The 17,241-nt window shown below is 33.5% G+C and overlaps 2 protein-coding genes across 2 annotated transcripts; one reads left to right on the forward strand and one right to left on the reverse strand.

Annotated features, from left to right (window-relative positions):
- Nucleotides 1-3,879: 3,879 nt before the first annotated feature.
- Nucleotides 3,880-5,569, forward strand: LOC122599638 (pentatricopeptide repeat-containing protein At1g08610). The gene has a single exon (XM_043772180.1). It carries the CDS (start codon nucleotides 3,926-3,928, stop codon nucleotides 5,567-5,569), a length of 1,644 nt encoding a protein of 547 aa, XP_043628115.1. The 5' UTR covers nucleotides 3,880-3,925.
- A 192-nt stretch (nucleotides 5,570-5,761) lies between these two features.
- LOC122599629 (pentatricopeptide repeat-containing protein At3g04760, chloroplastic) lies at nucleotides 5,762-7,831 on the reverse strand. The gene has a single exon (XM_043772170.1). It carries the CDS (start codon nucleotides 7,708-7,710, stop codon nucleotides 5,974-5,976), a length of 1,737 nt encoding a protein of 578 aa, XP_043628105.1. The 5' UTR covers nucleotides 7,711-7,831; the 3' UTR covers nucleotides 5,762-5,973.
- Between the last annotated feature and the right edge of the window lie 9,410 nt (nucleotides 7,832-17,241).

Here is a 17,241-nt window from a genome sequence, read left to right on the forward strand (position 1 = left end):
TTTTTTGGATTTGTGAATTACTTGTGAATGTTGGGAAGCCTAGCATACGTTATTTTAACCAGATTTCGATATGTTTATTGTTTTTGAGAGCCCCCTCGCCTCAAAAAAAAGTTGAGGTTTATTTCAATATATGTTTATTGTTTCGCATGGCCCAATGATAGAAATGTTTAGTTAATTATACAATAATATTTTCTATAATCTATAACACTTTTGATGTATAATCTTTCTTTCACATAAATATGTAACAATGATCATATATTTATGTTAGTGTGCGTATTTTTACTATAAACACTTATTTTGGGATGAATTGGGTAAAATTAAGTGACCCTGGCTATCGTAATATAAATATTAACATAAATGTTATTTTGTTTATCAAATGGATTCTAAAAGAAGTAGTTTAAAGTTAGTAATTTGATATTTGTTGTATTAAGTTAATATGTTTTATTTATTATCAATACATGGGTTAATATATATTTTTTCTGATAGTTATATTATTACATTAGATAAATATGTTTTTATCTATATATATTTTTCTATTGTCACTATACAAAACTATAACTAATATATATTCTACGAACCATATATAATAGAAACTATTTTCGAATAGTTATATCATTTTTATCGACAGATAATATACAACTTTAAATGTCAATTTTGGACCCAACAACATTGCCTCATAAAGTGTTCAATTTCGTATTTAAAACAGAGGTTAGTCGAATATCATATACTAAGGGGAGGTGAGCGATTAAATTTACACCATTATACAAAAAACAAATAACATACATATATTATTACTAAACATCTTCGGTACAAAAAACTTTTAAAATAATAATATATTATATTCCAACATGTTTTATTTATAACCGTTAGTTATATTATTATAAATATCTCGCGTATTACGCGCGAGAAAATAATCTAGTTTAATTAATAAAAGAATCCTCTCTTTAAAAGTATGGAGAAATTATCTAAAATACCATTAATGATTAAGTTACAATATCAGTCATTTATCCAAAATATCTAGCAGTGGCCCGAACCACCACACCGTTGCCGCCACGACACTGCCGCATTGCGCGTTTACCGTGCTAGTATTTATAAAGTTGTATGCTCCTCTTATTCGATTATTCAAATTACATAGACTCAAGGTTATATAAATTGCGTAAACATAGATGTTAATTCTATTTATAAAGTATTTATGTAATGTAAAAAAATCATATTAAACTGAAAAAATAGAAAATTTATAAGTAATAAATGTTATAACAGTGCACACTTAAATATATATAATCTAATTAAACATTGTTTACGCATTAGAGGTCATGGGTTCGATCCTCATCCCATGCAAAGGTTGGAGGGCCTTTTCTACCATTTAGATAGAAACTGGAAGCAACCTCTCTACTTAGGTAGAGGTAAAGTCTGCCTACATCTTAACCTCCACCATACACCGTCGAGGTATTGGGGCTCAAAACCCATGGAATGCAGCACTGAGCAGTTACTTACTTAATTAAACATTGTTATTATCTTACAAATTAAGATCCATATTCCACGGCTTATATTACTAAGACCATGAACAATATCGTAAATAAAATAACACGAATACACCCACAAAATGCTAATAAAATTTAAAAATTGTTTATTGATTGAGTTAATGTTAAATATATAATTTGAATAGTCGACAAATTATACATGCGTACCTATGGATTGACTTTTGCTGACAGAACAAAAAACCAACATTTATCACTCATGTATAAGCCTTGATAGAAAATTGCATAATTCGGATTATCAATCCATGAATAATAACTAGTACTAATACATGTACGATGTACGGATTAACACATCTGATATTTATATATCATGATATACATGTGTTCAATTATATTAAACAACTGAATTAAACATATCAATTCGGAATAAAAATCATATTCATATATTTTTTGTTTTTTTAATAGATTGAGAAAGCAACCATACAAATAGATATTTGGATTAGTTAATGAAAAAAATTCCATGAACAAATGAATCCATACAAATAGACCTTACTAGATTTTGAAGACATACGGATTTATTTAAAGACTTATATATATATGATAATATTTAAAACTAATATTTATTAATAGATTAAAAAGACACGTGTCGTTTAATAATGTGCCACATGTCGATCAATCTGTTTTAGTTTATTGGTAGATAGACAGATTTATCTGAAGGGTGTTTGGGAATTAGGCAATAAAATTAAATGGTGAGGATTGTATCTTTCGAGACCTACTCAATTGAAATATACTACTAACACTCGATATAAATAGATTAAATGGATACAGAAAGATAAATATTAGTCACGAACATTACATCATGTTTTCTTATCATCAAGTACACACCAATTTAACTTTTATTGTTAATATTTCTATCCTGGACAGTTTTGGATAAATGTGTGTATAACAACAAAAAGGACAATGTCAAATGACTTATAGACACCACCCCATGCCAAACCACCTTGACGTTTACCCATAACAAACACCATGTTCTTAAAGCATTAGTAAAGGTAGGTGAAACTTATAAGTGAAATGACTAAGTAAGGTGGTAAATACTTGTGGAGGTAGGTGAAAGCCTAAGGTGAAGGAGGTAGGTGAAACTCTTCACCTAATGAGAAAAAAGAGTGTGAATTCATTTCTCTTATTTGTATATTAGATATTTTATTTTGATTGAATGTTTAGTATATATGGTATTGTAAGGTATAGTACGGTATCAAACTTTAAAGTAAATCGTTAAAGTAGAAAAGAGAAGGTGAAAGTGATAAGAATGTGATGCTGATGTGATGTAAAAAATATGTAGATGAAGAGGTGAACGGTTAAAAAGATTTTATAAGCCCATTTCCATTATAGTTTGGGTATAAGGATAGCAAGTTAACATACATATAAAAATGGTGAGTTTGTGTATACCATCTAATAATACAAGGATGATACTTGTGATATTTACTTAATTGCAAATCCCTTGAACCCTAATAATTAACGCCCAGTTTAACCCCCAAACATCAAAAACAGAGCTTTCCAATTTCACCGCCATATCTCCAGAAGATTAAAAAAAAAAAAAAAAGTTTAAAAAACTCACAGGCAATAAACACATAATCCCTGTTCTCTGTTTAGCAAAAGCTCAAGTTGATACCTTTACAGTTTCCCTTGTTTCTGGGATTTACTGTGGTAAGTCACCAGGTACATACATTTTTAACTCACTTTTTCTTTAATGTTTATAATTATTGTGTTTTTGAAGCTGTGATTATGGTGTTTTGTGTATAATTATCTGTAAAAGTTTTTAGGGTTTATGGGTTTTATAGGGTTTTAGGAAATGAGGGTTTTGTTTGTGTCGATTATAGCGTAAAGTTAGTAGCTTGTTTCTATAATCTTTTTATAGATATACAAAGTATTTTCCATCAAAACTGCTTATATTAAGTAGATAAGTAGTATAATAAGCAATTCCTAAACACCCTTTTGATCAAATAGGGCCGAACCATCGTAAAAATGACCAAAAACCGTCTTATGAAGCACAAACAGCATTTCCAATGATTCAAGCGGGTACTTAAACTTTTAGTAACTTCTCACGAATTTCCGATGATTCCTTAATATGCTTCAGCTTAACAATTACTATAAATAAGAGTCTACATGACAAAAGATACACAGTTCCAAGATTTTGCAAACAGTTAAATGTGATCTACCCTTGTAAAAGTACATACTTTTCATAACGTACATATAATGTGTAAATAATAGGTAGAAATGTGAATTTTGCAAATTTCATTAGTATTTGACTTGAATATGAAAATTCCAGTTTTGTGTCACTTATTTGATTAGTTTGCTCTACATTTGGCAGAAGGATTGAGTGGAGTAGTTGGCATAACAGTTAAAACAGTATTCCAATAGGTTATCAGAGTTCAGCTACTGAGGCATCAATGTTGCAGAACTTGAACTTCGTGACTGATCATTTGGACCTTACGACGTCGCTTATCAGTCCTCGTTCATTCACCTCACCTGTCAAGGCTCAGTCACATCGACTATGGAACAAGGTTGCTAGCTCACAAAGATATGGTCGTTCTTTGCAGTGTCATGTTTGCCTTGACAAGGTTACTGAAACCAGATTGGAGCCATGGAGGAATAATAGATATAAAGTTACAGAAAACGAGCCTTCTGGAAGGATTTTCGTGAAAAACGATGAGCAAACTAACAATGAACTTTTACAGACTTTGTGTAAGCGGTGGGAATTGGTAAAAGCGGCAACGTTAGTAGCTTTAATGAGCCGAAGAAGCCAAATTCCCGATTTTAGTTCTTGCATTAAACTAATTAGAGGGCTAGTGAAACTCAACTATACAGAAAGAGCTACTGAGGTTCTAAATTGTATGGTTATGTCTGGTGGAGTGCCCGATATCATCACTTATAACATGCTAATCAGTGGTTTATGCAAAAACAGACGTATAGACGATGCACTTGATCTTCTTGAAGACATGAATGCAGCTGGCTGCCCTCCAGATGACATTAGTTATAATGCCATAATCCGTGTAATGCTGGAACATGGTTATATCGACCAAACGGTTATGTTTTGGAAAGCTCAGTTAGCCAAGGGATGTGCCCCTTATGCTAGTACTAGCTCGGTTCTTGTTGAATTGATTTGCAAGTATCGTGGGGTTATAAGAGCTATGGAAATCTTGGAAGATTTGGCGGTTCATGGTTGTAATCCTGACCTTATGACTTACAATTCAATGATTAATGTGGCGAGTAAAAGAGGGAATTTTGGAGATACTATATTGATAGTACATGATCTTTTATCTCATGGTATGGAGCCTAACACAGTAATGTACACTACACTTATACACTCGTTTTTTAACCATGGTTACTTGAATGAGGTAGACGAGATTCTTACTGTCATGAAGGAAACATCCAATGCCCCAACCATGATCACTTACAACATATTGATTAAGGGGTTTTGTAAATACAGCCTTATTGATCGTGCTATTGGTTTCTTCAATGAGATGGTATCTCACGGTTTTTTACCTGATATAATAACCTATAACACCCTTTTATGTGCTCTCTGCAATGAAGGAATGATAGATGAGTCCCTGCAGATTGCTCATTGTTTGAAAGATGGAAATACCCCTCCAAGTTTGATAACGTACAACATTTTGATCGACGGGCTAGCGAAGAGGGGTAACATGGAGAAAGCATTGGGTTTATATCAGCAGATAATTGAGGAAAAAACTGTTGCTCCTGATGATGTTACTCATAGATGCTTGCTTTCGGGGCTTTGTCATGCTGATATGGTCGATAAGGCTATAAAGATTCTGAAGTTGATGGAGAAAAATAATCATAGAGCTCCACATAGTACTTACAAGTACATTATTCATAAGTTATGTCAGAAACGGGAACTAAACAGTGCAATTAAGGTTCTGCAAATGTTAGTCTCGAGCCCATACAAGCCTTATGGTGAAAGATTTTATTCTGATATAATTGGAGGGTTATCTACAGCTGGCATGAAAGAAGAAGCTAAGCAACTACATCAGAAACTAATTGAATTGAAGGTTGTTCAAAAGTCTTTTTTATAACTTTAAGCTTTGCATAAACAAATAGAAGTTTTATATGAGTAGATGCTTATTTGTCATAGTTCGTTGAAGACAAGTGCAAAAGAATGTGAAGTCAATACATTGATGCTGATATTTGCTTGTGTTTCTCATATGTAATACATAAAAACTGGTGAGTTGATGCTTTTATCTAAAAAAGTTTTGTAGAGGCTTATATGTCATATCTCTCTGAAGAGAACTGCAAAAGAATGTTAATTCAGTACATCACTGCCGATATCTACTTGTTTTTCTCGTATTCCATACATGAAGCCTGGTAAATTTTAATGCTTTTTTTCCAATTTTTCCCTGTTCTTCAACAACAAAAAAAACTTTTATAAATGGCATACCTTTGTTGATCATTAGTCCTTTTTCAACTGTACCAGTAATTCTTAGATCAAGTTTTCTTGAGAGTCTGGCAAGGGGAAAGTCTTTCTCAGGCGTTTCATCGATTCTTCTGAGATTGCTTTCATTTTGAACAGGGAATTACCCAAATTCACTGCTTCAGCTCGTCTACCTGAAAACCCGACCCCTTCTACCAACAAAATATAGGTCGTTTGGTTCGGTTTACAACCCCTTTCCACCATTTCTTCTAAAACACGAATTGCATCATCAATTCTATGCGCTTTACATAACCCAAGAAGCACAATATTGTAAGTTATTACACTTGGTATAAATCCGTTATATTCCATACTTTCCAGCAGCCCGATTGCCTCATCCACCATCCGGTCTCTACACAAACACGAAATAAGTGCATTATATGTGATCTCATCAGGCTCAACACCTTTCATTATCATCTCTGAAACCAAATTCAAAGCCTTTTCCCTTTCTTTGTTATACCATAAAGCACTTATCATTGTATTATAACTACTTACATCAGGTGGACACCCAGTTTCGCCTAATATTTCAAATATCATCATAGCTTCCTCTGCATTTCCATTTTTACATAAAGCCGATAACACCGTGTTGTAATTTACAATATCGGGTAAACAACCACTCGAAATCATGTAATCCAAAAAACTAATCGCTACATCTAGTCTGCCTTCTTTACAAAATGCAGAAATCAAAGGGTCAAATGTAAAAGCATCAGGAACAAGTCCAGTCTCTACCATAATTTGCAACAAGTTCAAAGCTTCATCCACTTTTCCATCACGACACAACGAACTAATCAAAATACTATAAGTAACCGCATTCGGTTCACAGTTTCTTGAAAACATTTCCTCCATTAATCTCTCCCCATCACCCCATTTCCTCTGATTCAACAATGCTCTCAACAAGATATTATAAGAAATCACATCAGGTTTACACCCTTTAGACGGCAAACTCCTAACGAATTCAAACGCTTTTTCCATCATTCCTTCTCTACATAACCCTCTAATTATAGCATTATAAGTATACATATCAGGTTGAAGCCCTCTAGACAACATTTCATCTAATAACTTCATTGTTTCATGAATTCCACCTTCAAGTATTGTCGCCTCAATCAAAATCGTATACGTAATAACACTCGGGTTACAATTATCCTGCAACAACTGTTCCAACATTTTCATAGCTAACCCAAGTTTCCCTCTGCTACATAAACTACCAATCAATATATTATAAGTAACCACATCGGGCGAAAACCCATGTTTCCTCATTCGGTCCAAAACCCGGTTAGCAGAATCAATCTGATTCAACTTACAAAAACCACTGATCACTGCATTATAAGCAAACACATCTATTTCACCATATGTTTCCAATATCTGAATAACTTTGACCGCCTTTTCGACCCGTTTAGTATTAAAGAAACCTTTAATGAGCTTTGTACATAAAATAACATCAGGTTTATAGCCTTTACCAACCATAAGTTCCAAGAAATAAAGTGCTTCATCATATTTGCCTACTTTGCAGGACCTGTTTAGCAGTTTCATGAAATGGGTTTCTTTATAAGTGTATGACTGCAAGTGGGCTGGTTTTAAGTTGGCAGAAATTTTGACATTTGAATGGGTCAGGCTCTGTTTTGGGTTAGTGTTGGGATTTGGGTTTGGGTTTTTGCAGGTTATAAGAGAGTGATGGTGAGGAGAATGCGTGATCTGTTTTGGATGTGGGTTGAAAGGAAAGAATGTTGGTGAGAATTCTGCAGAAATCATTGCCTGGATGTTGGTCTAGAGATTTAAAGTCAGGCAGGTTTCATTCTGCAGAATGCAAAGTGTGTGTGTGTGTGTGTGTGTGTGTGTGTGGCAGAGAGGGGGGTATGTGAAAAAGTGTGTGTGTGTGTGTGCTGTGAATTGTGAATGTGAGTGGAAGGATATGAAGATTTTGGATACAAAATCTCAAAAAGCATATGGATAAGATATTAAGATGAGGTCCATATGTTATGGGTTAAAATATGGGTCAGGTTACATTTATCTATGAGACTAGCTCGGAACCCGCGTAAATGCGTAATGCGGCGGTATCGTGGCAGCGACGGTGTGATGGTAGGAGCGAGTGGGGGCGGCAGAAAGTGGTGTAGATAATTGATGTAAAAGTAATTGATTTAAAAGGTTAATAAAGATATTTTAAAAGATAAAAGACTGATAATGTAATTTATTCATAAGTTTTATTTTAGATAATTTCCCTATATAATATTTAAAGAGAGTTATTATTTTTTTAAGATAGTATAAAAATATAGATTAGCTGTATAGGGATTTAGGATTAAGAAATAAGGGTATTTTGAGTATAAAAAAGTGTTGAATTTCTTAAAATAGGAAAATTCAATATCTTTTATAAGGGGTTATAGATATAGATATGCTAAAACGACGAGCATTTTAGCATTTTCCATGTCAGATAATAAAAAATGGTTAGTAATATGTTGCTATGTTAGTCATTGTAGCATTTTCTATTTATAAAAAAAATATCATTTTATTTTTGGTGTTGAAAAATAACCTAGCATCCCTTAATATATCTTCGTATATATTATCCCTTAACATTAACGATAAATTACACTATCAATAATTTATCTGTTAAAATACTCAATTAACCCTTTAAATTAATTACTTTTACATCAATTATTTAAACAATACAACGCCGCCTCCATCACCAACAATCCGCCCCCACCACCAAACCGTCGCTGTCACCATCACTGTCATATTGTAAAGGCACCGTGCTAATTTATATATAGAGTTAGTTACATTTTTCGTCCCTGTGGTTTGCACCAACTTTCACATATCATCATTGAGATCACGAAATTACACGTTTCATCCTTAGGTTTGGAATTCCGTTAACATGTTTAGTCCACAGTCTATAACGACGTTAAGTTGGTGGTCACGTGAGACGCACATTGAAGGCAAATTAGTCATTTCCTTGGATATTGGACTAAAAACGTAATTAACTCTTGTAACATGAATTTTTTTTTAAAATCAAAGAGAAAATAAACACAATCCTAAAACAAAATTTTTTTTTCCAGATCTTCATATTTAAAATTAATCATAACACCCATCAAAGTTAATAACTTGATATTTTAAGATCAAAAAGTCTAAAATTTTGAACATTTACAAACAATCCATCTATCAGATAAATAAATAAATACAAAAAAAATTATTATCTACATCGATATTTATATATCAAGTAACAAAACATATGAATAAGAATGTGATTTCAACTATTTTTGTAGCAGACGTAGCACAACAAAATGGATTTCAATTATAAAAACATATATCTTTCCATTCTCACATAAATCTATAGATATATAAGTATATATACACTTAACTATCTATTCATCCAAGAATATATCTCTCACAAATAGAATATAAATAAATAAAAAAAGTATCCATATATCTTGATTCTCCTTCTGTAAATCACTAAATCACTCAATTATCAATTGATCCAAGGCTCGAAGCATACAATCCATATATTCCTATATATCCACAAATGAAAATAAATAACTAAAGTATAGAAACGTCATCCATCGATCGATCTAAAGATCCAGGCATGGGGATGGCAAGGGAAAGGGTGCCAGATCTGGTGCTGGTGGTTCCGACGGTGATGGGACTATGGTGAAGAGATCCGATGCTGCATCTGAAGGGTCATGGATCTGTTGTTCTTTTTGAAGGTTTTTGTTTTATTGTTGATTTCCAGATGTGTATGTATATATGGGGAGTTTAGTTTTATTTGATTGAATGTAAATATATGAGTTTATGGTTATGATTTACATGTTGATGTGTGAGGATCAATTTTTATAGTTTTTATTTATGATTTTATTTATGATTTCATGTATGTATTTTGTGGTTGGTGGAAGTGGTGGTGGTTAGAATGGTAGTGAGGTGGTGATTAATGGAAGAGATTGGAGTTTTTAAGAGATAGAAGATAAATCAATAGTGTATATAAATATTTTTTTTAAAAAAATTGATTGGATGATGAAGATCTGAACATCTGGTGTTTATAAGTGTTGATGATGATGATGATGATAGCTTGATGGATACAGGTATATGATAGATACAGATACATATTACAAGAGTTGATTACATTTTTGGTCTATGTAACAGAATGACCATTATACCTTCTGTGTGTAGGTCACATGACCATAATTTTAACGTCGTTATGGGCTGTGGACTAAACATGTTAACGGAATTCCAAACCTAAGGATGAAACGCGTAATTTCGTGATCTCAAGGATGATATGTGAAAGTTGGTACAAACCACAGGGACGAAAAATGTAATTAACTCTTATATATATAAACATCAATTACCAAATAAGTAACTATGACTTCTTTTTCTTCGATCACAAGTCCTTTTTCTTCTATCCCTAATTCCCTTTTCTTCTATCCCAAGTAAGTCCACATTCATATAAACAATGAGGTAACTTTCTAATCTTCAAATGGAATAATCTTGATCTTGATTAAAAGAAACGGGTACTTCCATTAACATCATATAAAATTTTCACATTTCTAGTTAATATCAAGAAGACCGTTATCATTATATTTTATAAAAAACATCAACTGATTAATCGATATGTATTGACTAATCACTGTTTTTATCATTGTATTATTTTCTTTTCTTTTTTAAAAAAACTCAAAAACATAATGTTCATGTCGCTTTTTTGGGTTGGTTTCGGTACAAGAATCTTGATTAATTTTCATATTACTAATGAATATCGAGAAGACCATTAATATTAAATTTTATAAAAACCATCAATTGATTAGTCAATGTATATTGTTTAATTGCATAAAAAAGTAAACTCTAGGGTTTGATCCATTTATTGTTGCTCTGTTTTTTATTAGTCTATTAGAATATCCATTTTGAAAAGGGTTTTCTTTTTTGAAAATGGTGATAAAATTTTATTGCTACATGAGTAAAAATGGTTTACAATAACATAAAGGACTTCCAAATTTGGATCATATTGGTATCCAAGAGGTCATTGAAAGCATAGATTTTGATTTCTTAGAGTTTGTTGCACATGATGATCAGGTCTTTGAAAACACTAATTTGGCTGGTAATGATGTCCCTTAAGAAAATGAACATGAGATTGAGGAAGGAGCATGCTGAAATTGACCAATACTTGCAGTTCGAAGTGAAAGTGATTATGAGAATGAGATTGGTGGTATTAAGGATACAGAAGTTGAACCAGCAAATGGGGAGATTATGGTTATGGAAATTGTTAATGGGAATGTTGGTGAAAATATGGGTGGTGTTGAGCATTATGTAGAAGCTGAGCAAGAGAATGGAGAGAATTGAATATGGGAGTTTTTAATGAAAATGGTGGTGATAATATGGAAGTTGTTGAGCATGCTGCTGAATTTCAATAAGAAAATGAGGTATACATGAATATGGCAGTTGTTAATGGGAATGCGGGGGATAATATGACTATTATTGATGAAATTGTGGTGATTAATGTAAACAATGAAAACATAACACTCACTAAACAGAGTGTTTCAGACTCTAGGGGGCAATTTACTGTTTCCAATGCTGCTTTATTTTTAGGAGGTCAGTGTCCAATGCTACATATTAGTGGTATTATATATGTATATGTATGTATGTGTGTATGCGTGAGAGAGAGAGAGAGAGAGTGAGAGTGATAAGTGGTTTTTGTTTTATGTTTAAATTTATAAAAGTTATATAAGTAATTAACCCAAAACACACACACACATACACACACCTTAACGGAAAGGGGACCCAATCAAATGTAGTATAGTTAAGTGATAAGTACAAGATCGTTCGCAGGAATGCGTTGCTTTACCTAATCTAGTAATACGTGTAATTCTAGTGGTTGGGGGTTGTCACGATTTCCTTTTAAACTAATAAAAATACTGAAAAGTAAATAAAAGCCGCAACCACTTATTCAGCGAGAGGCTTAGTCTGAAAATAATTTGAAAAAGCAAATAGCAGTAATAAAATTAAAATACTTGTTTGGCATCTCATATCTCATGACACGACCGAATGTTATCCTACCTACTTGCTAGACTGTTGGAAACTTAATCATGGCTCAGATTCTCGTTAGATTCACTTTGCCTAAGTAACTAGTGTTGTCCCTAGACTCACACTACTTCTTTAAACAAATTCTCGTTAGATTCATTGTTTAAGCATTGATGACCTAAAGTTTGTGTTACTAATTCATCTTTAAGTTACCCGGCTCTTAAGCCATGACCAGGTAAAAATTCCCTCCGGTGACCACAGTCCACGTTTCCATGTCACTGGATCGCGTCTGACATTGTTAAGCATTATGTTCTATTCATCCTAATTACTATGGTTCTGGATCCCTTAATTATAAGTGAATCACCTTTTACATCTAGTTAAAGAACGACTAGTGTTTTCTATCTTTATGTATTAATCCTAGTGTATGATTATAGACCGGTCACCAGAATTAAATCAATACATGCAGATATAGAACCGATAATAATATGATAGTAAAACGTGGATCTACGACAAACAGTAAAACACACTCCAACAGATCTACAAATAAAGTAAAATAAATAAGTGTCTTACATTATCACATCGATCCTAACAAGTATTCGGCTTATTAGCCTACCGTTATTAAAGGAATAACAAAGTTTGAAAAGACGAAATACATTGTTTACCAACTGAAAGTAAAATAAAAGAGTAAATCTAGGTAGAAAATGAAGATCAGAAGGTGTCAGAAGCTCCAAAACCTCCTTGGAATCTACAAAGTCGACCTAGGGTTTGATGTGGGTGGCTAAGGCTACTAAATCAGCTCTTTCTTAGGGTTTTGAGGGCTACTTTGGCTTAAATAGAGGTATAAGTCGGTTTGCTAAACTGGGCCGCCCAGCGGCACTGGATAGGCTCCAACGGCGCTTGCAGCTCCTGCTACTTCTCGTTTCACTTCGTTCGACTCCCGAATCACCTCCTTGTGTCTTGTAACTTCATAGGCCTTCATCTTGAGTCACTTCATGCCATTTACCCTCACTCACATCTTCCGTGAACTTGCATAAACATAGAATCTATTAAGTACCAACAGTTCCGGAATATTAACTCATTTAAGACATTGAAATGAGGTCTTTCGATAGGGGTTTTTATCACAAAATGAACGCTTATCAGAGAGAGAGAGAGAGAAAGATATTATATATATCTCTGTGTGTGTGTGTGAGTGAGTGAGTGAGAGGGGGAGGGAGCTAGAAGTTGCGTAAAAAAATAAAATAAAAGTAATTAATACATTATATTAAATTACCTAATTTGCTGCAATAACTCTCAATCACTTCAAATTGCCAACAAAGTCTTCGGTTTTTCAAGATGGCCCAAGGTTGATGGTGAAGCTTCCACATCTCAAAGTTAGGCTCCTGCTGTTGGCACATCAAACAACTCAAGATTATGGTCTAGTAGGGTAGAAAAGATTTCATTGGTTGTGAGCATGAAGGTGTGATGTCAATAAGAATGGTGTATCCTTACACCTCCTCATCCTTTGAGGAGGTCAAGGTTGTGATTGCAAGTAAACTTGAGATTGCAGTAGAAGAAGTCAACAAATTAATGTATTTTTTTAAGGGACAAGGGTGGAACTCGGAAGTGAACAAAATTGGACTGATTTAGTAGACTTGTGGACTCGTTTTGGGGACCCCATAGCCCAAGTACTTGCGCTTCTGAATAGTGCCACATGAAGAACAACATGCTCTTTGCTAGCTAGGTACAAGCTAAGCATGCTTTTTGTTAGCTAGGTGCAATTAGCTTGTACTTAGCTAGCAAAGAACATGTTGTTTTTCATGTGGCCCTGTTGAGAAAAGTATCAACTTGGGCCATGGGGTCCCCAAAACGAGTCCATAAAATTTGTCCAATCTTGTTCACTTATAACCCTACTTATGTCCCTTGAAAAGAGTAAATTAAATTGTTAGACTTCTTCCACTACAATCTTAAATTTACTTGCAATCACAACCTTGACCTCTTCTAAGGATGAGGAGGTGTGAGGATAAATCATTTTTATTGGCATCACACATTCCATGCTCATAACCAATGAAATCTTTTCAACCCTACTAGACCTTGATCTTGAGTTGCTTGATATGCCAACTGCAAGAATCTGACCTTGAGATGTGGAAACTCTTACCACCAACAATGGGCTACATTGCAATCTGAAGACTTTGTGTTACAATTTGAAGTAAATTGAGAGTTACTGTAGCACATTGGGTAAATTAATACAATGTATTAATTACTTTTGTTTTATATTTTAACACAATTTCTAGCGCGCTCTCTCTCACACACATACATATATAATACGAGTAATAACATTGGACACATTCAATTTGCTCTTAATAAATTAATTTAATTGTTTTCTATTTTCCTTACCTTTTATCTAAAATACTCCTAGAGGCTACCTAATGCCTTCGTTCCTGGGTTCGTCCACCTGATAGGGACGAGTCCACACCATTAGGTGGGACTCGTCCCTTGTTCGTCCGCCTTGCTCCTCCGGTGCTTTCGTTCATGGAGGGACGAGTTGTAATTCCGTGTTTTTATTTTTTTTTCCTCTTTCAGAGATAAGTTTATTTATATAATATATACATAAATAGATAGATATATATATATATGTGTGTGTTTTACAAGTTTGAAAGTTGGAGGGCTTTTTTTTTCCAACGGAATCATCACGTGAAGAAAAAGATGAGGTTGACAATAATAATGATAAAAGTGGGGACAATAAATATGGAAGGGAGGTTCATTTTAGTTTTAATTGGTTGAATTTGGTGTGTGTGAGGCAGCACAAAGACTTCTTTTTATGTATTGTATTATTGTTAATTATTATTATTTTTATTAGTATTATATTAAGTAGAGTTAAAAGTGTAAAATTTAGATAAAAGGTAGAAATTAAATAATTGGGACTCCAAAACTAGTATTTTGGGGATGAAGTGTATTAGATGTGTTTTTGGAAGATTAGTCTTTGAAGTGTTTTTTTTTATGTGACGCTGGAAAGGGTTAACATTAGTAGCCTCTCACAATAATTTTCAAACCCTTTCTATCATCAAACAAATACATAAAAAAACAAACACACACACACGAGACACACCGGAGAAAACCACGCACACAAAAGTACAAAACACACCCACAATCCCAACAAAAATTGATACCCAACCTTTTCTATCTCCGACGAAACCCGCCAACCACGCCAGCATCAAAACCAGTAATGACCACCACCAACATGTTAACCGAAACTGAGGTGCATAACAATATCTTTTACTGAGATGATTTTTCGTTTGATAACGTGGGTTTTATTAAGTTATTTGAGATATGCTTTCCTAAAAGAAGAAGATGAGAATGATGTTAAATGAATATGAGATCCGTTTTTTTCTTGATTTATAAATTGAAAGGTAAACTAAATGATTTGTTGATCAAAATGTAAACAAAATCGAAAAGAAATTGTAAACATTGCCACTGACAGTGAAACATGGCCCATTCTAATTGAAACATGTCAAAATTAGCTACCTATTATAAAAAATCGTCACTAGCCTTTCTTTGAAAATAGAAGAAGAAATGTTTAAAGAGACGGATATAGGAGGAGTGGGTGGAAATGTGGAAGACATGCAATAAATGTGTGTATGGTAGGTTATCTTTTGTCTTCTTACAATTGTGAACCAACATTTCAAACTAACTCTTTTAGTTTATTTGTGAACGGATAATGATTTTGTGAAAACATTAAGTATTTTTCTAATAGGACTATCATTAAAAAGTATAAAAAACTTGTATTTTCTAATATCGAAAACTTATCTTTTAAATTTTATGATAAAACACAAGTAACTTATACACGTTAATGACAACCCAAAAAACTGTTATTAGTAAAACCCAAACATAAAAAAATTGCATTTCCTAAAGAAAATACTTTTGGCCCTTTAAACCTGTCAAGATACGTGAATAAATTAGATTCATGATATGTCAATTTAAATATAGATTTTAATCTATATTATATCAACTAGAGTAATAAATTAAAGTATCAAACTCTAAAGCAACATGTATAACTATTAGGGCGTTAGCAACGGGTGGATCATGGGCGCGTGGTCATCGCGGCGCCACCACGGAACACCGCCGCCATCAACCCACCACACGTCGTGGGGTCGAATTGCGTGGTCAGACCACGCGGGTGAACTTGCGCGGCATACAAAATCGAAGTGGGTTCCAACGGCTATTTTGACCACAACGTTAACTTGCAGGGTTTTTTTTTTTTTTAGTTTATATATACTCACAACTCACAACACAAAACACACACACTACAACTACAAAACACACATATCACATTCACTTTCTCTTTTAAAAAACACACTACAACTCAAACATACACACACTAAAAAAATGCAAAAACATATTGGTTCCACCACAATCATCAACGAACCGTTCGAATGGTCCGACGATAGTAGTTTAGAGGTATTTGTGAACGTCATTGAGTCCGAATAAGCCGAAAGTTCCACGGCCCGTTCACGTGCGAAACGGTATGATCTGACAGAGCATCTAGCGGGTCTAAACTTACCACACCTCCAACCGAACGATGATGAGGAGTAGTCGTATTTCTAGTATGTTTTTTTTATTTGTTTTAATTCCAAGAATTATTTATGTATTGTTTATGTATTTGAATATCTTTAGTTTAATGAAATTTAATGTTTAAATAAAATGAAAATTGTAAAATGAGTGGTGAAGTGAGTGGTCGGATGCCAATGAAATTTGGATGAGTGGTGAGTGAGTGGTGGAGTTGAGGTGGCATGCTGTGATTGGTTAGAAGTGAGTAGTGAGAAAAATGATGAAAGGTGGGTTGCCAACCCTATTAGTAACTTTAATAGGGTGATAAATAAGTGTTAACTAGCGGTTTATACGCCCCGCGTTGCGGGGCCTTAGTCATCATGTTTATATGGTTTCGTTATGTGTACATGCGTTTAATCGACAACCACTTGTTTAAACATCACTTTGTTATGGATATGTTTGCTTAGAAATTTGTCAAATTAGATACTATATATCTATTTGAGGCAATGCCACATTAGGTATTGTTTGCACGTTGACTCGGTTTCAATTATTGCGATTTATGATTTGTTTTTGATGTGGTTAAACCATATAAGTTTGCTAAAAACTTGTTAATATTTAACACTATATATATTTGCTAAAAACTTGTTACTCGTAATATTTAAGGGCAATATAATAACTACATTGAAAATTTTGTAGTATATTATGATATTTATTTTTATTAAAGATATCCTCCCGTTTTTTAATACGGTTGAACCGATTCGACCGGTC

This window comes from Erigeron canadensis, chromosome 1, assembly GCF_010389155.1.
Source record: "Erigeron canadensis isolate Cc75 chromosome 1, C_canadensis_v1, whole genome shotgun sequence".
Classification (NCBI taxonomy): Eukaryota; Viridiplantae; Streptophyta; class Magnoliopsida; order Asterales; family Asteraceae; genus Erigeron; species Erigeron canadensis.

Excerpts from the sequence above, each read along its gene's own strand:
- LOC122599629 (XM_043772170.1), bottom strand. The coding sequence starts at position 7,710 with ATGATTTCTGCAGAATTCTCACCAACATTCTTTCCTTTCAACCCACAT.
- LOC122599638 (XM_043772180.1), top strand. The coding sequence starts at position 3,926 with ATGTTGCAGAACTTGAACTTCGTGACTGATCATTTGGACCTTACGACG.